Source organism: Pyrgilauda ruficollis, unplaced genomic scaffold, assembly GCF_017590135.1.
Source record: "Pyrgilauda ruficollis isolate IOZ18807 unplaced genomic scaffold, ASM1759013v1 scaffold2, whole genome shotgun sequence".
In the NCBI taxonomy this organism is placed as follows: domain Eukaryota; kingdom Metazoa; phylum Chordata; class Aves; order Passeriformes; family Passeridae; genus Pyrgilauda; species Pyrgilauda ruficollis.
The window spans coordinates 19,623,192-19,647,190 of record NW_024519206.1 but is presented as its reverse complement, the minus strand read 5'-3'; the positions used below and the strand labels follow the sequence as shown (position 1 = coordinate 19,647,190).

At 39.2% G+C, this 23,999-nt stretch overlaps 1 protein-coding gene across 2 annotated transcripts in view; it reads left to right on the top strand.

Annotated features, from left to right (window-relative positions):
• The window catches only part of GADL1 (glutamate decarboxylase like 1), an 83,731-nt gene extending 61,185 nt beyond the window's left edge, over window positions 1-22,546 (top strand). Inside the window, exon 15 of one of the 2 annotated variants that reach the window (XM_041466648.1) lies at window positions 19,818-22,546. In XM_041466648.1, coding sequence (XP_041322582.1) covers window positions 19,818-19,991 — 174 coding nt within the window. In that variant the 3' untranslated portion in view covers window positions 19,992-22,546. The remainder of the gene's footprint in view (window positions 1-19,817) is intronic. The other variant, XM_041466649.1, reaches the window with a different exon arrangement.
• Window positions 22,547-23,999: the final 1,453 nt, after the last annotated feature.

The window sequence follows — 23,999 nt, the reverse complement described above, 5'->3', positions numbered from 1 at the left end:
AGTTTTTTACCAGGAAGGATTTTTGGTTTCTGATGTGTGACCTGGAAGCTCATATGAATTTTGTTTTATTGTTGACTGCTACAGTCTTTGCAGAGTCACTGTTTTTAGGGTAGTCATCCATTTTGAGCTGTTTCTGTTTTTTTCTTTGCATGCATAACTTATCTTTTGAGTGAGTTTGAGCAGTCCAGGTCTGTGCAATGGCTTGTCTTCCTTGTTTTTCTCCCTTTGTGAGTCTCTCATTTGCAAATGGTATCAGCTGTAATTTGTTGACTTTCAGAAAACCAACAGTGAGGATCAGCATCAAGGTTAATCCTGATTTCTGTGGAACCTCACTAGCAGTAATGTTTGATTGACATTTTGTTTTTTCTGTGTGGGGAGATATGTAGTTTTTCAAATTTTTCTTGGTTCTACTGCATTCCTGTTGTGTGGTTCTGGTTTTTTTGTGCTGTTCCTGTGTGAATTGTTCCTGCTATTTTTCATTTAAATGGCTTGTGTAAGGCTTTCCTATTAATGCTCTAAGTGCAAATAAATCATCAAGAAAACTTGGAATATCAGCAAAATAATGAAGGTGGGCTGGCCCAAAAAAAATTGTGCTTGGCAAAGATATAAATATAACTGAACACAAAAGACTACATTTTGAATCTATTTCTATAAATTTTAGAATTTCTATGTATTCTTACCTTTAACTCATTATAAATTAAATCCAGCATGAGCTTTTCATTTTAACTTCAGGTTCACATTGACTTAAGCAACCTTATTTCACTAGGTCTATTTCCTTACCACTTCTAATACTAGTGCTTGTTTTCTGGTTTCCACAGTGTCTTCAAAAATTATCCACAGTTTCAATGAGCTGTTTTTAATCTTAGCCATCCAGGCCTATAGACCTAAAAATTTCTCTTCAGTAGATCTTTAACTTTCTGATGGCTGCTGATGGCTTGGAAAGTTCATCAGATTTGTGGTAGGAATCCCTCCCAGCAGAAAGTTTATTGAATGTTTCTGCCTTGCCTGTATTTTTAATTATTTAAGCATGCATAGGGCTTCAGCCATCCCTAATGTACGTACTAAACTTCTTCTTTCCTTAGTCCTGTCAGTCAAGGTTTTCTTTTCCTTCTGATAAATTTTCTTCATGTGACATTTGTATTGATTGCTATCTGATCTGCTTCCCTCTTTCAGCTTGTTAAATATTGCTTTGCTATCTTCCCTTTGCCAATAAATCGGGATGGGCTTTTAGATAAAGCTGTCTTCTTTCTTGATTGAAGGATTGCAGCTTTTGGCCATCTAATCTCTTCTTAAAGAGCTTTAAGCCTTCATCTATCTTTTCCACCTGAAGTTTTTTGGAAATTAAGTCTTTTAAAGCAGTCTTTGTGGTTGTGACCATCCTTTTCTTTAGGCTTCACTGAGTATGGTTAAGTTGTGACGAGTTCACAGGGGGAAGTGCTGATTTATAGACCAGTGAGTAATTTCTTTGGGCCACAGTATGGTTGGAAATAAAGATATATCATACTGGGTCTGCTGATGAGTTGGGACAGGGTGTGCAAAACTGATTGTTGTATGAATTAGTATTGTATTTGCAGGATGCCCCGATGAAGGTAGGAATGATGAATCTGACTCTATGTTCTCAGAAGGTTAATTTGTTATTTTATAATACTATATTATACTAAAGAATACTATACTAAACTATGCTAAAGAATACAAAAAAGATACTTAAAGAATGTTAAAAAGATAATAATGAAAACTTGTGGCTCTCTCTAGAATCCCGACACAGCTTGACCCTGATTGGCCAATAAGTCAAAATAATTCACACCAGAAACTAACGAAACAGTAACCTGTTGGATAAACAATCTCCAACCACATTCCAAAGGAACAAAATACAGAAAATCAAATGAGATAAAATTATTTTCTTTTTTCTCTGAGGCTTCTCAGTTTCCCAGGAGAAAAATCCTGGGCAAAGGGATTTTTCAGAAAATAAAAATGTGACAAATTAGAGTCTGTGGATGTGATGGGTCCATGTGTGGTAACTGGATGTGGTGACTGCTGGGGAAGGAAGGTGAGACAAGGCCAGTGCTGGGTGTATCCATGTGTCTTGGCTGCTTGAATGATGCCTCAGTTTGATTAATATAATGTAGATTTCTACAGCTATCCCATCCCTGGAAAGATTCAGGGTCAGGCCGGATGGGGCTTTGAACAACCTTGATGTAGTTGAAGGTTTCCCTGCTTGCTGCAGGGTTGTCAGACTAGATGACCTTGAAAGGTCAACTCAAACTGTGTGTAGCATTTGTGTGCTTGTGAATCAGGCTGTTTTTCACAATCAGCAGTAGCTATGAGTTGGTTGTGTTGAGTGCAGGACTCACTGCTGAAGCTGCCAAGGTGCTCTGCTGGAAGTGCTTAGGGATGGTGGTGAGGACCTGCCCTGGATGCCCCGCTCTGGATCGCAAGGATGGGAATTCTGCTGTGTCCGTAGCTGTGTCAGGGCTCGGCTGCAGGGCTACACGTGCAGTTGGGGGTCACCTCTGGAGCGTGGCTGTTCCAAGAGGATTTCCAGCCGCAGGCAGCAGTGGAGCCCGTGGCCATCGGGGGGCACCAGAACGACGGCAATGCGCCGGAGCTGCTCGGGAGCGCCCAGGCTGCTGATAATGTCTCTCTGGCTCAGCCGTGCAAAAAACCCTCTGTTTGAGGGGGGCAAGAAATTTCTTCCACTTCTTAAATAAACATAATTTCCTCAGTAATACTGCAAGCTCTATTTTGAAGGCATGAGCTGTTAAAGAATAAACTAGCAAGCATGATTTATCTCCTACTTTCCCGGCAGCACTAGCTTTTCCTTTTTTCTCTTTTATATTTTTTTCCTCCCTTTCAATCTGTTGTTTAAAGTTATATCTTGATTTGCAAGGTTTGGACCAAAAAGTTACCTTGAATAAGATGTATTGAATAATTGTCATTGAGAGATCAGTGTCTAATAAAATATGAAACTTGTAAGGATTTTACAGTTCTTCCTAGGCATTTGAGTGCCTTATATGGAGTCTGAACACAGTAATATTTGAGGAGTTAGTATACATTTTTAACAGTAGTTGAGTGCTATTTTTTTTGTTTTGTTTTGTGGGTTTTTTTGGGTTTCTTTTTTGCGTTTTCCCTGAGAGTTCAGCTGATGGTCTGAATTTCAGATGTAAAGGGATACTTATAGACATTATTTCTGGCTTGTTGCTGTATGAGGTTATTAGCATGGGTAGATATTGTATAACAGTGTCTGTAGGCTACTGGTAAGTCATGGTGTTGAAGCATCTTTGACTGCTCCTTCACCTGGCCTCATAAGAAAATGGGGGAAAGGAAGCATTTTTTCCCTTAAAAATGTTCTGCTGTCTACAGGCAGTCTGCTTCCCAGTGTCTCCTGAAACTCCTGCTAATCTTTGATGGAAATTCACAGTATTAACATTTAATATTGAAGGTATAAGCTTGTTTTAGTAAAGATATATTTTTTGTTTTGTTTCAGTCTTTTTAAGTAAGTTTCTGAGGGTGAAGATATTGAATTTCTGTGGGTGGAGTCACAGTATGACTTCTGAAAAGCAAGTTTTTTATCCAAGAATTGACCTTGGTTGGCCAGTGCTGTTGAAAAGTGTAGTCCAAGTTGTCCTGAGTTACTTGCAATGGTCAACACCTAAAGATGTCAGGGGCTTTTATCCACAGTGGCACTGATAATCCTCCTGTCTAGTTATCCTACTGATTTACTAGCCTTGAAATCCTCCCCATTGCATGGATAAATGTTGGGCTTTAGTTGTAACAATGCACACAGTAAATTTCTGTAAGTGAAGAATTTTGCAAATAATGTTTCTGACTTGACAAAAAAATCAGAAAACAGTGAAATGAATGTAGCATTTAAACATATAGAAGAGGCTTGGTGAAGGGATTCCTTGCTTGAAACCATGTTGCTCCTTCTCACTAAGTAAGTTGGACTGAAAAAGACACTATTTCACCATGCAGGTCTTGCTTTCTTTATATCCCTAGACCATCATAGTCAAGACTACAAGAAAACAGTATTTTCATGAAACAACTGACTTTCATCAGGCAGCTAGGGGCATCTAAAAATTCCTGCTTTTTCAAGTTCACTAAGCCTATTTGAGGTCTTCTAGAAATGATGAAAATAATTGTTAATCCTGCTGCTGCTTAACTTTAAATCAGTAAGTCAGTCCTTAAAACTGTGCAGTTCTTTAATTCATGCACTAGATGGTGATCAAAAGCAGCCCAAGTTGTGTTCTCTCTTCCCAAAATCACAACTGACATTGGAAAATGAAAGCACGAGACTGACAGTTTTTCCTGCCAAGCTTTTGAACTTTTCTTGCTGTCCAGTAATGATAAATTAATTTAGTAGAATCATCTTAGAGATTAAGGTAGAAGTGCCGCTAAATTCATATGTCCTGTTCTAACTGTGATTTTTTTTTAAATCAGTTGTTGGATAAAAGTGTAGGAAGTGCTCCTCTCTGCCAGATCGTAAAACATTCATCAAATATTCCATAACTTCAAGCTGGGATTAGTGTTGTTTCCATAATAAAGGAATTCAAATATACTAGTCTTGAAATAATTGCTATGGACTGAAACTTAAGTCTCTGAATGTACAGATTGATTACCATTGGCTAAGACAAGGTAGTAATGAAAAAGCAGGAGGGCATTACTCTGAAAACATGATTACAGTCTTTTATAAGATTAAAAACCAACCAAGTAAAAACCATTTCTGTACTGCCCACCCTGAAATTATAAAACCTGCTCTAGTCCTGTACTTTCAGATTACTGCTGGCTTCAAGGGAAGATTGCAAGACATGTTTTGGACTCTGTAGCTGGAAAAAAATGCATTCCACTGAAGAGAATCCATCAAAAATATTCTTTTAATGGAAAAGGCAAGGTATAATATTCAGGAATGGAGGCTGATAGGTGGACCTAGACAGATCTGGGACAAGGGGAAATCTAGTACAGTACAGTGCAGAGTGACTGTAGGTAGAAAATACCAGTGGTGCAGTGTTTAGATAACAAGGGGGAAATGTACAAAACACAGAACTGTAAGATGATGATGTACAACACACACTTGACTGTACTATAGCTATTATGGGCCAAAAAAATGTAGTTCAAATAAACAACTAAAAGAGGGAGGTTGTCACATGAACAGTAAATGTTAATAGCACTGAAAAGTTCTTTTTTGTTCTCTGTGTAAATCTGTAAGGAAGCAGAAGCCTGTCTTGTGACTAGAGCTCAGAGCCACTCACATGCATACATCCTTCCTCTGGCAAGGTTAAAAGCTGGTGGAAAGAACCCTAATTCTGCTCCAGTGTCAGAGGATGTGCCATGGATGATGGCTTTGGCAAAAGATACAGCGCTCTGGAGCCACCTCCATGTATGGAAAGATGGATGAGATCTGATGGTGCACAGAGCAATGGCATGGCTTAAATTAGGCTTACACTAAACATCTGGGTAGTCCTTTTTTTTTTTTTTTTTCCTTTTTTTTTTTTTTTCTTTTATCTCCTGAGCAGAACACAGGCACTCAGTGCAGAGTCTTTAGCCCAGAAGCTGATAAAGAGATCCCCCTTGGATTTAACCTCAGTGTAAATATTTGTAACTCTTTGTGACTTCTGTGAGATCATCAGTGGTTAGGAAGCTGGATAGCAGCAAATGCATATCTGCTCACAGGCAATTGTAGGGTTAAAAGAGCAAAAGGAAATTTGATGCAGCTACAACATGTTTTACACTGGTGATCTGTGTAGCAATGAGGAAATGCATGGAAAAGCAAAATTCCAGACATCTGAATTGATGAAATGATTCATACGCTGACTTTTTCACTCAGCACTCATCCCAGTTATAATGAGAATCATCTGAGTGGAGTAAAATAACCACAGTTTGAAGCTCGTAGGAGGGCAGTAGCCTATAGCCATGCTAGATGTGAGAGTCATTTGCTCTGTAGCCTGTTGGAGAGCTGTTCCATGTACAAGATGGAGCTTTTCCTTTGGCTGGTTTTTTGTGTTTTTTGGAGGTGTCCACTGCAACCCTGACTTTCATTCTAAATTGGTTCTACACAGCTGCATGTATACATATATGTAACATATGCATGCAAATAATCTGTGCTTTCAGGAAAAATTGATCTTTGCATGTACACATGGCCAGCTTGGCAGCAGTGCACCAAAGGAATTCGTATGTGCTAAATTTATAAAAACTGGCTCTAAACATAGAAGGGAAATAGCGTCAAGAGAGTTGAGGCACACCCTTAGGATGGTGTTTGCACGTATTCTCACAACTGTTCTTGGTTAAAGATGGCTCTTGCTCAAACAGCATCAGAAATGCAAACCTCACATTGCCTCATTCTGTGCAGTTCAAGTTTTTGATCTTAGAGAATTTAACATATGCTAAAATAATGAGATAGAAACGTATGTGGATTTAATCCTAGTCTGAAGTGCCATTTCAAGTTCATGCCAAATGAAGCTCCACCCCAGAGTTTTCTAATGATCAGTTTGCATTTGTGGTACCAATGGGATGCCCCTGGGATAAAATGCAAATTGTTTCTTATATACAGAAAATTATTCAAAGCACAGATCCCTACAATTTCAGTGAAAACCACAGAATCATAGAATGGTTTGGGTTGGGTTATCAGCCACAGAAGAGACTTCAGAGCAGAGGCAATTCAGTACAATATCAGAAGGTGGCTGGCCTTGAGGCCCAGCAACATTCCTCCTTTTTCGGCCCAATAGGTGTGAGACCACTGTGGTACCCTGTCCTCAAGTCCAGTAAGTACACAAATTCCAAGTGGTGCCCACATGCGCACACACACACACAAAACCCAAATGTGATATACACACAGCTGGCTGCAGAGATCAGCACAGAAGGCAGTGTCTTTACTGGCATCCCCAAGAACACATATAAAATCATGTCATACAGACATGGGCACTGCAAACAGTCATATTCTCTTCAGCTGGTAAGGACTGAAGTCTCAAAATATATGTATATTCCCATCTCTCTAGTAGCTGATTTTGGAAATTGAGTAGAGTTGCTGACACCTTGGTTGCAGGTATTCAGACCTCCTGTCCTGCTATCTGGTTTGTCCGTCTTGGAGTTTATTAATGCTCACACACCCACACAGAAGAAAAAAATTGATTTAATAAGAATAACGGATAGTCTGCAGTGATTAAATGCAGGATTGAGATAAGTAAGGGTGCTGACCATATGTCTGTTTGTATCTGCCCTGTTAATCTCATTTTCCCTGTATTTTAATGCGCAAAATCACTTAGGTTGGAAAAGACCTCCTGACCTCTCTCTGTTCACACCTTTGGTTCTTCACCTAAGCATTGCATAATGCATTTTTCACACTTGGTTCCCCTTGAATCTTTTTGTACTTTGGATATCCTCCCTCTGTGTTTCATCCAGTGCAGCTTTTGGGGCAGTCCACCTTAGACTGGAAACAGCAGAGGAACATGGGTTTTATATAGCTTTGATTCAAGATAAACTGTCTGCATGGACTTCATCTCACCTTGCTTTAGCAAAACTTAGGCAGAGTTCTTTTGCTGAAGCCCATGTAGGAGGAGAGAAGACTTTCCAAACTGAGCCTGTCTGTCTTATGGCCTGTCTTATTCTAGGATGAGATGAATCACTCCCTAGCAGTGCCTCTTTTTCACCCTTAACTAAAGGCAAAGCCTAGATGGCTAGCATAGGCTAGATGTCTAACCTTTACACTGCCAAAATGATGGGAATAGAATCCTACTTCCACATTTTATCCTCAGTGCTGAAGGCTGTCTCTGGGTAACATGTTGTAAAGTTCAATGTACCTAACACTTCCTCTCAAGCTCCCCTATGTGCGAGGCTCTTACAAAAATAACCAGCTACAGTCTGTAAACAGCGTGGGTCCTGAAGGAAAAATACTGTCAAAGATCAATCTAAGTCAACATACAGAGTGGAACTTGGGAAATAGTAGTCTGTGTTAGTGATGTGTGTGGTATAAAGAAGACGGAGTGAGCAGGATTTGATTTTCTGTGATCCCTCACTAAGCCTTCACTGAAGGTGAAGCTCACAGCAGTCAGCAGCCCTGGGTGTGAGCTGTGGGGTGTTACCCGCTGGCAGAGCTGGCATCTGCACTGCAAGGGGGGCTCTCTTCATTGCATCCTGCTGCTGAGGTTCCTCCAGGAAGGAAACCTCTTTGACCCAAACTGGATGAGTTTATGTGCACTCTGCAAGAGTATTTGCAAGGCCAATTTGCACTAAAAATACCCTGTCCTGCTCACTAGTGTACCTGAGTGATGTCTAGCTTTGGCATAGAGTTGTGATTAAGATCTCAGTCATTTTTTCCTTTCTGTGTGACTCAGTTCCTTTCAGAGATTAAAGTGGAGATAATAGTATTTCTTCTTATCTAAGAAGTGCATTGAAATGTGAGGATGGAAAGCACTGTAAAACTCCAAAATAGAAGGAATTTTTCACTTATACTTCGGAGTATGGCTCCTTTTCCTTTTCTCTTTTTCTTTTCCCCAGCAGTAGCCACTTACTGATTTGTGTCTCTCCTTCTTACCTGCCTAGAGCATGACAAGTAGATGGTTGTGGCTTTAAGAGCATCAGGCTTTTAAGACAAATGAAAAAGTTTAAAATATGGCATAGTTCAAACAGAACCTTTGATTCCTTAGCTGTGCTGATTGTGGTAGAAGAATGTAAGAAAAGTCTAAAGCAGAATGAAGGAGAACCTAATGAAATGCACAACAATATAGTCATGATACAGAAAAATAAATATTTCTATCCCCATATATTTAATTTTATTGAATATTATATGATTTAATTATCAAAGCACAGTAATAATGACCCATGCAATACTAATGACTATTGGCAACAAGGCCCAAGAGGACACACAGTCTAATTAACTTTAATAGGATGGATTTAATAATACATTGGATTAACGTCTGTTAGAACAAAGTATAAAGATTTATTGTTCTCTGAATAAATATTGACCTCTTGCTCTCAGGTCAATAAATCTTAAGCTTGTGTCCACTTAAATTAGTATCTACTTATTACGTTAGCACTCTTCTGTTTCCTATCACCAACTTCACTACGAGGAGAGAGCAGCTGCACTTGTCTCCTGAATCAAACACTTCTTTCAGGAATTGAAGGTAAACATTGAATTTGCAGATAGAAGAAAAAAGGTCTGGGCCCTAAACTGTCCTTTCTTCACATAAAACTGTCCTTCCTTGCTCAGCCACAGAAAAGACTTCAGAGCAGAGACAATTCAGTACAATATCAGATGGTGGCTGGCCTTAGGGCCCAGAAACATTCCTCCTTTTTCAGCCCAATAGGTATGAGACCACTATGGTTCCCTGTCCTCAAGTCCAGTAAGTACACAAATTCCAAGTGGTGCCCATGTGCACCTGCACACACACTCACAAAAAAAAAACCCAAATGTGATATACACGCAGCTGGCTGTTGCTTCATAAGAAATTTCAGAAATGTTTACAAAAAATCAATTACTATTAATGCCACAGAAAAGGTGTACAGCTTGCATCATCTGCGTGGTTAAGCAGTCTTTGTACTTGTGTGATGTGAGTGCTGTCAAAAAATATTTTTGGGGTTGAGTGGGAGGAAATCCTGCTCCTTCATACAAATCCTGGTCCTTTTGAGATACAAAGTTGTTTCTAGGACTTCGGATTTCATTTTGTCCTTCAGATATTAAAGCACAGATTCCTTTGTAGCTGTAAGAGTTTCAAGAGGAAAGAGATGGAATATATTTCTTTTTTATGCCTACAAGGGAGGGATTTCTTGTTATTCTCCAAAGGGGTCAGTATGGTTAGAAATATCTACAAGTCTAAAAAAATTATAACTGAGAATCATTCCTCTAAACCAGTTAAAAATCCTTGAGACTGATATCCATTCAGCAGATATTTAGACCTTGCTTTCAAATTTAATAGATAGTTTAATAGTTGATATTAATAAGGAAACATAGGTTAGTCTAAGTCTATCACAGGTGAGTTTAGCTATAAAACTCCCTGTGACTTCAATGGCAGAATTCTGTAAGTGAATGTGGATTAATATAGAGAAACTTTTCCAGACACAATGACCAATCAGAAAATTTATAAATTTTTATAGGAACACTATTTGTATTTATTGAGTTCTGCGGAACTTCTTCAATAAAGGAAGTGGAATCTATCAGACTTTATTGGATAAGCTTTGTGTAGCAGATCATAATTGCTTTCAAAGCTCAAAACATTGTTCTTGCTCTCTCTCCTTCTCTGTAAGATTATCTATGCTTGTGCAGAACCCTGACAAAAAACATGCAAGTACTTTACCCTGCTTTTATTTTCTTTCTGATTGTGTGTGATTTATAGGTAGATGTGGCACTAAGGGAAATTGTGTCATTTACCATGGCAAGTAGGGAATACCTGGTCAGACTGGTGAAAAAATAAGGTCCTCAGAGCAATTTAGTGTACAGGACTAGGAAATTTCATCTGTGCCTCTGAATACTGAGCTATATCTGTATCTCTAAGGGTTTAGGCCCAAGGTTAGCACATCTTTTATTTTGTGTATTCCTTTGAGGTAACAAATCCTTGGAAAATGGATTCTAAATTTTGTGCCCAGTCTGCTGTTCCCCCTTCAACTGACCTTAAATTATCTGGGGATTGACTGCAGTCTAGTTCTACTTACCTCAGACTGTTATTAATCATCATTACCTATACTCTGAGTCTTTAGTTTGCAAATACTCATAGGTGCAAATCATTATTTTCCTTTCATTTTTCACCCTTTCAGACTGCAATAGAATTGCACATTTTGACACCCTAGAGATCCTGCTTTGTTCTTTCAGTTTCCTGGTTGTCCATGCATTAATCACAGAAGTTTGTAGCATATGTTGGGTTTCAGTTGGGGATTAAAAAAAAAAAAAAAAAAGATAAAACAGCTCACTGGGAACGAGGAGAGGAGCAAGGCTGAGCTGGAGTGAACATTGTCTGGGGGGAAGATGTACATGGGAAAAATGTTGTGTTGACTTTGATAGGGCTCGGTGGCTTTTATTTCACAGCCATATCAGGCTTCACAAAATGGAGCCTCAGGTAGAAAAACAATTTTGATAACTGACAATTACTGGTCTTGTATTTCACTGTGTGGAGGGGCAAATGGGATCATTTGCTATGTTAAATTAGGTGACTACCTAATTGTTGATTTAGACAACTACCTTGCTTTGATGTTAGCATTTTGGGTCATGGCAGACACCATCCCCTCATGCTCCCCAAGGAATTGTATGCAGCCTCTGAGAGTCAGTATGATGACTTTAGGGAGAAAAAAAGAAGGTATGAAAGTTACCTAATTTTAGGTCTTTAGATCTAGTTAAAGAATATGCATTGCTGCTCTGTAGTTCTTACTGTACTGCAAATACAGAAGGTACTGATATCTTATACCAGAAGCTGAGTTGTGCAAATAGTAAATAAAATCTTAACAGTGGGGAATAATTCCAAGTTTCTGAAGTGACATTCCTTTTTCTACACTAAAAAAGCATGTTCAGTTTCTGAAATTGTGTCACCACGTAATGCAACCATCTCCTGTTGTAAACTGTTTCTCCCAGCCCCACACATTCACATTGCACTATGATTTCTTTATTCCCTCAATGGAGTGGAAGGGAATCTCAGCCCTGTGTGTGTAAAACAAAATTATAGGATTTTTTGTTACTCTTGCTTTCAAGACGACATGCTACCCTTTCATCCTGGATGGAGAAGGGGAGCTTTGGCAGAGTTGAAAGACTGGAAATCCTAGTCACTAAAATGGGAACTTAATAAAATGGTGCACAAAGAGCCTTGTGTAAGCTTCAAAAGCTCTTAAAATAATTATTTTCATAAAACCAGTAGTGCTCAACTCTTTTGAACAGATCAGAACACTGGAATCATAGTGTTGTGTGCTAGCTTCTGGTGTTTTCTTAATGCCTGCACTTTCTATATGGCTTGTTCATAAGATCTTGGTAAAGCAACACGGAAATGACAGAAAAATAATAAGAATTCCATATGAATTGTCTTCAAAAACCACATGTGCTCAAACAGAAGCAGACATGGGACTGTGCACCTGGAAAACCATGTTGCTCACCAATGTACTTTCTAGCTGCAAGTAAAAACACACACAAACTTGTTCAAGTGCTGATTCTGTTCTGGGGGCTGTTTGTCCTGGCTCCTCCTTTTCAGAGGCCAATACTTTGTCTGAAGGCTATTTTCTCTTGGCTCTTTATGTATAAATCTCTTTATAAATGACCAGCCTAAAGAAGTCATTGAAGACAATCAAAATCTGAAGCCAGCCCACCATCTCCTATTATTCAGGTAGTTTTCAGGGACTTGTGGGATTTATAACAAGTCCTCTGGCAAAAAGCAGTGGATGGGAAGATGATGTGCAATATATGATAGTGTGGACATACTGTGCAGACATACTGTGCAGCCCTGAGTGTGAGTCAAAAGTGCACAGAGAATGTTGGTTCTGGGACAAAAATGCAGCAGCATCTGTTCTTCTTCTTTGGTATGTTGTTGCCCAAAGAACGTGGAAGTGGTTAGTGCTATTTTGACAAATGCACTTATTTCTGCTTTTGTTGCATGGTGTGGCACAAGGGAACACTGGCGCAATAGTGCAAGGCAATAATTTATTAGTGGTTTAGGGATGTGGGCCCAGAACAAATTCTAGACAAAAGAAAAACATGTTTGGGTTTTACAGAGAGCCTTGGCTACAGGAACAAAGCTGTGATTGGGTGTGCAAATATTTGGTATTTCGATTGTCCTGGTTGCTGTGACAGCTGAAAAATGGTCTGAGTTTGTTTTTAATTATCACCAGGAGGGGAAAAGCCTGTTTTAAAGCCAGCAACTGATGTTGAAGCAAAAGGCAAGAAAATATATTTAACAGTGGGGAATATACTTTCTCGGAGTTAAAATATGATGAAAGCACTATTATTTCCAAATATTTATAGTATTCGGCTAGTTTTGTGATTACAGCCAACCAAGAAAAGTGTTTTGTTCACTTGTATTGCATCCAGTGATGGACATTAAAATGTCAGCTACTGTTCTTACATGATACTGACTGGTAATTGATATCAAGCTTATCTTCTGCAGCCACGCTGGGAAATGCAGCAGGCATGTTGTGGCAGGTCTTTGTGAGACCCACTTAACACAGAAATTATAAAATACATATACCATACCTTGTGAATGCTCTGCCCACTTGTATCGGGGTGTAGTGGGTTGGCCAATTGCAATAGATAGAATCACAGAATCATGGAATCATTTAGGTTGGAAAAGACCTTTTAGGTCACTGAGTCCAGCCATTAACCCAGCACTGCCAAGTCCATCACTAAACCATCTACATGGCTTTTAAATACACCCAGGGATAGTGATTCAATCACTTCCCTGGGCAGACTCCTCCAGTGCCTGACAACCCTTTCAGTGAAGAAATTTCCAATATATCCCATCTAAACCTCCTCTGGTAAAGCTTGAAGCAATTTTCTCTTGTCTTATTGCTTGTTACTTGAGAGAAGAGACCAACCCTCACCGATGTATGACCACATAAAGGCTTCACTGGAATGAAGAATGGTTATATAGGAAAAAAGAAGTGTGTTACCCAAAAGAGATGTAGTAATTTGTCCAAACAGCCTCTGGCGGAGTCTGGGACCAGTCCTATTTGTGGAATCTGTATCCAGTACTTCAAACCGTTGTTCTATCATTTAAGCAAGATAAGAAACTGTATTGTGAAAAACCCCTGGAACTATAGATCATTATGTAAAAATTTAAGATTGTGTCAAAATACTTCATAAATTAGGGTTTTATTGACTTTTTTTTTTTTTGGTGACATTTGCTGTACAATAGTTGTTTTGTTCTTAATATGCATGAATTCAAACTGGTCATTTGTAGCAGAAAGAATAATTTGTCAGACTTTGAATAGCCAATAGTTGCCTTTAAAGTAAAAATCATGAACTTCCAAATGAAAATTTGCCCCTTCTGGGGGAGACAAAATAGATTTTTGTGGTCAGATGAGAGGGACTGTTCTGTATAAACTTGTCTTCCATTGCAAGGAACAATTTAGACAAGGACACAAAATGTGTTTCCCATATCTTTGAAATCGTGAGAATGTGATCTTTCCATTTTGTCAAAAGGGCAGCTTTTTTGTCTTTTAGCTATGAATCTTCAGCCAGTTCCTCATGTGGTATTCTGTACCTTGGAAAATTTAATCAAGGCTGTATTTGAGGAAGAGAAATAGTTTGAGCTGCTGATATGCTCCTGTTCTTCCAAAGCTGTCTAGCCTGCTTTTATGGATCCCTAGAAAGGTTATTGATTTACTGCAAATGTGGCTTTCTGTAGAAAAAAGCTGAAAGCTGTTTGCGAACTGCCACCTGAAGCAGAGGCTTAAGCAGGAAATTTATATAATTGCATTCTGCTTCCATTGAAGTCCATGGCATTCTGGAAATTAATATCAGGGGAAGCAGAATGGGGTCCCATGACCGGGAGTTACTGCTGGCAGCAACTGGAATAGCCCTTCAGCTTCATGTTGCAGAGATGCTCAACCACCTGGGAACTGTTCAAAAGATTTGGAAAAATGTTTCTGATAGCAGTTGCCAATATCAACACTAGTTTTTGTAGGCATTCTGTCTTTGTAGTCCTTGCTGGGTTAGCACATTTAGACTCATCCACACTACTCAAAACTATTCACAGGGGATGTCCAGACAGGTCTGGCCAACAGAATAAGCAGTCCCATGAGTTTTCTCATACTTTCTTCTCTTTTCTGAGGGACAATTCTGCAGATGTTTTATTTAAGCAGTGTCAGCACTTTTTGATCCCACATATTTATGGTTGTACAAATAATGAATTTCTTTTTTGCTTGGCCATTGGATTGAGAAACTGCAAGAAATTCTTGGTTTTAGTTGATCAGAAAGTTGTTTTCAGGCAAGCTAAATGAAGCAATTCACATAGTTTAAATTTTGTCTGTCCTTTTCTACGGGCTTTGATAAAAATGGGTCAATTTTCAATTGAATTTAAGTTTTAATTGAAAACAGTATTTTGAAACAAATACTCAAAATATGTTTGTTTCCAAAGTTTAGAAAAAGTTTAGTCTTTTCTGGTTTCTTTATTTTTCTGGCTGATTATATCTTAGGCTATTTTTCAAACTCACTTTTTTTTTTCCTCCCCTGAAGCAATATATTTTCATAAAATCATTGCTTAGCAGAATACTTTTACCCAGCATTGTTAGGAATTTTGCAACTCACTCCTTTTGCCTTAGTGTTTAAATTAAAAAAAAAAAAACAAAACAACACAATGTTGTTTTTAAAGCTTATAGCCTCTAGCCTACAGTTTGGAAAAGCTGTTGTGATATGTAACATCAGGCATGACTAGAGAAATCCAGCTGGAGTCTGTGAGAATGAGGGCAGTACCTGGTGGCATTCAGGTAACAGATGTGTCAGGGCCAGGGAATATAATTTGTGATGGGACAGTTTGAAATTACTCAATTAGGTCTAAAATGAGGTTACTTACAGATTAAAGGAGGGTACTAGAAAAAGAAATTTATAATCAAGGTTGACATGGTCTTCCATTATTATCAAGCCAGTCTGCAGTTGTCCAGCCTGAGCTTTCTTGCACTTTCAGCATATCTTTTAATTGCAATTGCCAGGGGAAACATTAGCGCAGAAAAGCAGGGGGTTAATTAAAACCAGTAGGTGCTGATTTCTTTGCTAAAAAAAAAAAAAAAACAAAAAAACCCCCCCCAAAAAAAAAAACAAACCAAAACAAAACAAAAAACCAACAAAAAAAACCAAAACCCCAACAAAGATAGCATATTCTGGGGCATCCTGCTTCTCTTTAGGCCAACTTATTTAGCTATCCATACCCAGCAGCACCAGTGCAGCTGGGGCTGGGGGCTCGGTGTATTTACCTCATATGAACAAAGGAGCCAGATCACTCTGTTCTGTTCTTTCCCATCAGAAGATATCTGCTATTTTGGACCAAGTGTGCAACTTGAACTACAAACTGGGGATAGTGGGGTATGTATTTTAGAAGTCAATGAGATTATGTGCTTTGAACAAATTAAGCACTTTTTTACCTTACTGTGATTTTTCTTTTTTGTTTATTTTTTGTTTTGTTTATTTTAGAATAAAATCTACAAACCAGTTCTTACAAATGTCCATAATGTTCACCAAAAGGCAGATAATGGTCAATGAATTTCAAAGCATAATACTGTGCCATGACTAACAGAGTGAGAAGATTACCTGTTTAACAGAGCTGCTCTGCCTGTTTCCCTTTGCACAACAAACCCATGTGCTAGAAGGCTGTTCTTGGCCTAAGAACAAGGTTTGCATAGCTTGACCAAGGTGAGAATGGTTTTGGAGGCCTTGCTATTTGGAAGAAGAAATTTTCTCAAATAGGACTTTCATCAAGTCCTCTGAATAAATTTTTATTGTCCAAATTTGGGAACTAACTCTTGGAGACACTGGGTATGGGATTCTCCTGCTGAGAATGTGCTCAATCCTTTTGTTGAGTCAGACTGTAATGGTGGTTGCTGAAGTTTGCTATGCTGTTATAACCTAAGCCTGATGGAGATTCTTAAAGCGTTGGAGAAATTTGGATTAAATTTCATTGATGGATCAATTAGTAGGACACAGTGGTTTAAAGGCAAAGAAAATGTTGCACTGTGGTGTGACTGTGCAGAATCACTTCTCTCAAGGATACTCGAGATATGGAGAAGGACATTTGTTGCTCTTCTGGTCCCTGTGGTGCACTAGATACTTCAGCTGTAGTGTCTAAGCTGATCCCAGCTACTTATCATACTGCTCTGTGTATGTATGTGCTGGGAAGAAGCATTGGCATCTTCCATGTAAATATGTATGAGGATCAGCGGTGGTCTGCACTCTTGATAGAAACAGCTTAAAGTTTAGGGCTAAAACTTTTTATTGTTGGTAGTGTGGCTGAGTGCTGGCTGAGAGTGGGAAAAGTGATTACCCTGTCACTCAAGTAGGTAGAGAAGGAGCTAAACTACTCTGCAATCTTTGTCCTGTTTTAAAAGCTCTGCTATCAGGAGTGAGGGAAGTATGAGCTGTTACAGCAGCTGTGTAGCTCTGCACAGGCAGACTGTGATGCACCCATCAATCCTCAGGAAAAGCTCCCTGGGCTCTGGCTGCACAGTGCACTGTGGGAAGCTGGTGTAGAATGGCCTTGCATACATGGCACCTCCTCCCCACATTCTGAGGTGGAAGAAGAACCTGTCTGATAGCTTTTATTCTGCTGTAGTGAGTGTTTGAAACAATAATCCCCAGGGTAGATTAGCAGGGGAGACAAGCAGTGAGAAGGAAAAGGTGAAGGGAGCAAAGGAGAAAAGAGACCTTCAGGTTTAGTGTATATTACACTTAAAATTCTGAGGCTGCTCCACGGATGAGCCACATAAAGAATTAGATTTACAATTTGAACAAAGTTCCGTAGGAAAATAATTGGACTGGTGAAGCAATCTCACTTTCACTAAATTGCTTTCCAAGGAGCCTATCCTGAATGGGGCTGTGCAGCTCTTACTGATATTTGGGCATCCTCATTTCTCATTGACTTCAGTGAGAATTAAACTCATTGAACTCCTCACTAGGCAATTAGTTTCTTACAGGTCTATTTTTTCTGCTGCAAAGTGGTAGTTGCCCTTCCCTTCTGTTAGCAGTCATACCCTGTGCCACTCAAGTCCCAGCCTCAGCATGCAGGTATCATTTAATGGTTCTTCTGTGAGACATGTGCTTAAACATTTGAACATAAATTCTGTTCCTTATTGTTTTCTGTGGATAGGATCCTTGACAGTTTTGTTACACTGACTGCACCACTTTAGCAAAAAGTACATGCAAAATAGGTGATGGAAAGTCTTTCCAAAACCAATCCCATCAAAAGCTTAGAAATCAGGGTGGGGTTTTTTTTTTTTTTGTTTTATTGATGTAGGAAGAGTTTGTTTTGCTTTCAAAAAGGGATGAACACATTTCAAATTAAGAAGACAGATTCATTAATATGAAGGATGAATGAGGTAATAAATGAGATAATGTAAATGAGGTTTTTCTACCTTTCCTTACCATGAGAGAAGACCTACAGAAATGCAGTATATTTACAGTCCTCAAATTATTGAAGCTGTAAATGTTTTTGCTTTCATGGCCTCTGTTTGTACTACTGCACATTTTGGGATGATGGATTATGGAGCACCAGGTGTTGGGATGAAAAGAATCAATAGTGTGATACAAAAGATGAAATAACTGTGATGGAACATCAATAAAGGCTAAAAGCTGCCATAGGGATTTGAATCTTAAAGAAGAGCTTGAGAAAGTGTATTAAGAAGAATTCACTTCTCCCCTTGCACTTGTAGTGTCTTTATTCCATGAGCAGAAGTCACCTGGGGGCTCTGTCGAGGACAGAGGTGGAGGAAATTTTTCTTTTCTGTGTGTACATGGTGCCCAGCACACCACCTCAGGGGCACAATGTCACAGAGTCCAGGTAACATCAGGACACAACTGGTGTAGGAGCATTTTGGAATGTGTTTGGTCTGAAGTGGAGAGGATTTTACTTTGTTTTTTAAGAAATAAATTAAATTAAACTTGTTATTAATTTGCATGCTACTCCCACAAGCAAACTAGATGAATACATTTAGAAGTAACTAGCTGCAGTTCACGTCTGTGCTGTTGGGACATTGTTCTGAGGAAATGGCAGCTGCTCCTCTGCTGCTGTGACCCATTGCCAGGGGACTTGGCCACTAAAGAAACACAGTAAAGCTAGGCTGTTAGTGTTGAGAGCTTTATCTGTTTCTATCTAAGCAAAAAAGACTACTGAAATATGTCATGTAAAAATAAGGCTATTAGATAAGTTTGGCATCATCGCAAATCAGACACAAAGTTTTAGAGCTGAAATAAACCATTGCAGAAAGCAAGGTTAGGTCACACACCTATTTTGTTAGTTCAAAGTCAAATCATCACAAAGAGAAGGAGAGGAACTCACTCTTCTGAAATACCTTGGTGTTATTACTAATATGTTAAAATGCAAACTCTTTTAAAAAATACTCCTGTCAAAATACTTACTTCTGTCTTCCAAGGAATAGTCCAGCAATGCATTTAAGCTTACGGCCTATTTCAAGCGTGACAATGCAAAATTACTCACATGCTTTAAGCTATGCACAAGATTGATTGGCCAAAGTCATGAGCCCTGCTGGGATGAGATCAAATGCTTTGCCATAAGGACCTGACTCTGCCAGTCTCACTCATGGGGTTTTTTCTGCAGTAAGATTTCATCCCATGCAACACAAGAGTGGCGTAGCCAAAAGCTACTCACATCATAAATCTACGAGATGAAATCTTACGTGCCGGGATCAGGCCTTGTCCTTTAATATTGCATCACACTGAGTTTTTTGGCAACTTGAGTTTCACAGGAGTTCAATGCAGAAAGTCCTCTAGGGACAGCTGCTTTGCAGATGTGGTGGAGAAGGGTCATCAAGGGCAAGAAGTCATGCTTAGCCTGGTTAGCACAAGGAGAAAAACCCTGCCTTTAACCAGCTGCAGCTGATGTTCTTCCTGAGTTCAAACCTTTGATCTAAAACAGGAAGACTAGGGACCTTAACCCAGCCTTTCTCAGGTCACTGATGAATGCCTCAAGCACCAGGGTTTAGATCTTGCTCCAGTTCTTTCAGGAACTACAGAACACAAGAGTCTCAGTGCTTTAAACCTGCAGGTCTGGGCTTGGCTTTCCTTGGGGCAGGCTGCACGGAAGTCAGGCAAGGAGTGCAAAACTCAGTTCAGAAAACTCTGAAAGTCACAAAATACACTTCCTGCCCAAACATGCTGTATTTCTGAGTGCGACATCAACTTTTCTTTTTTTCAGGTTGCTCCTATAATTAAGGAGAGAATGATGAAGAAGGGTAGCATGATGCTTGGGTACCAGCCTCACTGGGGCAAAGTCAACTTCTTCCGCCAGGTGGTTATCAGCCCACAAGTTAGCCGAGAGGACATGGACTTCCTGCTGGATGAAATCGAGCTTCTTGCTAAGGACTTGTAGCTGTAGCTCCACAGCATCAGGTGCTGCTCACATGTGATATTTATGGAGAGAGTGGCAGCAGCACCCTGGTGCTATTTTCTGAAAGGTAGTAAAAAGCTTGACTTATAGTTTGGAAACTGTCATTTTGCAGATTGGTGTTGAGAACTCTGCAGGTAGAACACCCCTTCACAGAAAAGCATTTGCTGACAGGGGCTGGGGGGCAGGCTGGTGCTTCCAGCACAATTGCTGCCATTCTGGGAAGTGTTTCCTCAAGAAGGGAGGGCTTTCTGAGAATGGTGTCTATGCCCCAGGAAAGGCAGCTATTTACTGGGTGCCTGTGCACAGTGTAGCTCAAACTGGTCACTTATGCATGCAGGCAAAATTCCTCTGAAGTTGCTATTACGAGTGGATTTGTCAGTGAGCCTTAATATGCTAGTTAATTCTCTTATCTACTCTGTCAATATTTTAGTTTGGTAATTAACATGATAAGACTGGAAATTGTGAACTGACATGAAATTATTTCCTCAGGGCCACCTAACTAGGTGCCTTTCCCAGGTTTTCCACTGTGAGCACAGGCAGTCAGTAAAATGAGACTCAGTGCAGTCATCACACCAGGAGGAAGCTCCTGCACAAAGCCCTGAGTAACCAATATTGACCCTGCTAGGAGCAGGCTGAACCAGATGACCTTTTAAGGTCCCTTGCAACCCATAGGATTTTGTGATTCTAAGAAACACAGTCATTTGGTCCAGTCAGTGTTTGCCAGTGTTGCCCATCCAAAATATCACCACTTTAGGAGAGCTGAAAATATTGGAATAACATTTAGAACTTCTTACTTCTTTGTCAACAGGAGTTACCTATCATTTCTGAACTGCTGTTCACCTTAATCTATTTTTAAAGTGTAAAGATTTATTTAGAAGCTTTTAGATGCACTTTAAAATTTTAACAGAGAAAAATGATATATTTACCTGAAAGATACATATTTTTATGCATGATTACTTTATATTAATAATGTAGAAAAATTGCTTATTTGTCATTGTTTGTATTTTCCTACAGATTTGAGATTATGCGATTTTATGTTATCAGTGTATAATCTGTAATTTTACTCTGCTGTTACTGTAGTGGTGATCAGGGAAGGTCTTCCTGTGATTTTAGGATATGAACAGTTTGAACATTTTTGGTCAATCTTAAATTACACAATTAAGTTGTGCGCTTTGTCTTTGTGTTAAGAATTAGAATATACTTTTCATCTGTTTTTTATTCCGTAAAAATAATACATTTTATAAGGATAGAAATGTATTTCTTGTGATGAAGTTGTTGCAGCAAACCAGTGGAAATAGCCATGTCTTTCACCTTGTAATCAACATCTGCTCAGCGTTAATGTTTTGCTGTTTGTTCCTTATTCTGTATTTGAAGTAGCACTGACCACTATGAACCTTCCTGCTATAATGTTTTCTGTCCTTCTGAAAGCTGTTTATAAACACAAAGCTTCCCTGTTTTCATTTCCTACATTGTACTAGGATCCAACATTGCATGAAATTCCTACTTCCAGTCTCCAGGATGATGGTGTGCAGAGCTTAACAAGGTCGTGATAACCAAGGGGGTCACACAGTCAGAGCAGCAGTTAAAAGCAAGGGTCACCTGCAGCCCTTGACAGGTGCCCTTAGCAGTGTCCTGGAAGTGGATATACTTGTGCTGTCAGAGTGATCCACTGGACTTTTAAGCAAAACTCAAGTTGATAATAAAATGAATATCACAACGTGGACCCTGGGTTTTGCTCTTCATTACCCACAAATCACTCCATCATTTGTTGACGGAGTGTGCTTCTGGCTATACCAGTTATCCTGATCTTGGAAAGCCTAAATTCAGGCCCATAAGGCTTTTTTTTTTGGCTCCCAGTCACTCTGGGTGGAGTGCAGAGTGCACAAGGAATGCTGCATGAAGGAGACAACTTTGCTCTTTCATCTTGAATTAGACAGGACCATTACCCCTTCTCCTTCTCTTTCTTTGACCTTGAAGGGAAAGACAGAATACAGTGTCAGGATGTTTTTTTTATGGTCCAGATTCTTGGTGAGTACCTGATTTTTTGATTTGTGGAGAAGTTATAACACCTTTCATCAGCTAAGGATTTGGTCTGTGGTGTTTTGTTACACCACCACTATCAAAAAAGTGTTACTGTCTTGTTTCTCTTCATGTTCTCCAGACACGGTGACATTTATGGCACATGTCAGGCAGAAGTAACACAGTTCTTTTCTGTAGCAGTAGTGGCTGTAGTATTTTTAAATGAAAGTAAACTGGAACTTTTTTCATAGTTGCAGAAAATAAGTCTCTGATCAACATGTGCACTGATTTCTTTGAAGCTATAGGTTAACTATCCAGTGTGATGTCAGTACCTTATCCAATCTCCATATATTTGTTTCTGACCTCTTACCATGTCCCAGGTGCACAATATGATGGTTTCATTTCAGGACTAATGTAATTTTCTTGTAATTGCTTATGTTGGAGTAGTATGTACAAAATGTCTATTTTGTAGCTGGTGATTTTAATAAAAAGTGAAGTAAATGACACCCATATAAATACAGGCTGTCTTTGTCATTTGTCAATCTAAAACTGCACATACAAACACAGAAGGTACCTCTAAGCACTCCGGATAAATAGCACTTCAGCTTTAAAATGTGAAACCTAGTTTAACCCTGCTTCAGGATGTGGTTTATCTGTGTGCTGTGCCCACATCATCTTTAATAAAGGTTTTGGGTGAAAACAATGTCACAATTTATCTTACTCCTGCTTTCAAATGCAGAAAGTAAATTGTCTGTGCAAAAAGACATTTAATTTTTATTAGTTTTTTGCTATTCTAGCTAGTTGGGATTGGCCCATGAGCTCCCTCTTATAGTTACTGGCAAGCTCCGTCACTCAGGATGCTAAACAAAGTTCTGGAAGTAGTAAGGTACATGCATAAATCAGTATAGAAGCTGATCTATTTGTTGCCTGTATGTGTCTACCTCTAATAATTTTTTCAATAGAAAAGGAAAGAAATATTTAGAAGGGAAACAGAGGTAGATTTTACTCTTGGTTGTGTGGCTGCATCTTGTGAAAACTTTGGGCATTTTGTTATGGGTCCACATGCAAAATCACCCACATAAATCTTTGTACCTAGAGCCAGTAGTCCCAGGATTTCTGTTAGATTTTCTGTGATAAATGAGTGCCAATCATCACAGTCTGGTTGCATATGATTTTAGTTCTTCTAAATCCCACTGATTTAACTGGAAACCCTTGCTGGATTGGACCCTAAGTCTTACCACTGGGATCTCTCATTTCAACACCAGTTTGGCACTCTGAACACCTCAGTTTATCTGCTCTATGTTCATGCCTAGAAATTCAGGTTTATCTTTATTTTTGTGAGACTGAATTGAAGCATACTTTCATTTGTATCCTTCAGTGATGCGTTAAGATACTTTTCAAATATCATTTGACCTGTCCTTAAAGAACAAGAAATATTCTTTAAGAAAAGCCTAATAGAACTGGTAGAGTTGCATTCCCAGAATGCCAAGTAAGAGTTTGTAAAAACCTGTTGTGTGCATGTGGCTTCCTCATACACATAGCCCACAGCACTGATTCATGCTCAAGTGATTTTTATTTTTAAATCTCCAACTGTTGTGATAGGGTTTACAAAACTGATATGAAATGTTGGAGGCAGAGGAGAACAATTCAGAATTACTAAATGTTGAGTTTGATCTCTTCTGTTAGGTCACACAGGAGTTCTGTGACAAGCCAAAAGTGAGCTAAAAGTGACATTTGAGTCCCACATTTTCTGCAGTGCCAAATCTGCCCAGCCTCTCTTCCCCACTGGCTACTTTCAGGGCTTTTCAGTGACTAACATGTGGAAAATCAATTGCTGGAAATCAGATGTTACAGGTGCAGCCCACTCATTCCTGTCCTCCTTTCTGTGGTGTAAGTGGTAAACGCTAGTAATTATTTGAGCTTATGAGCACTGCATCTAGTGCAGTAACTGCTAAATATTGCTACTGTTAA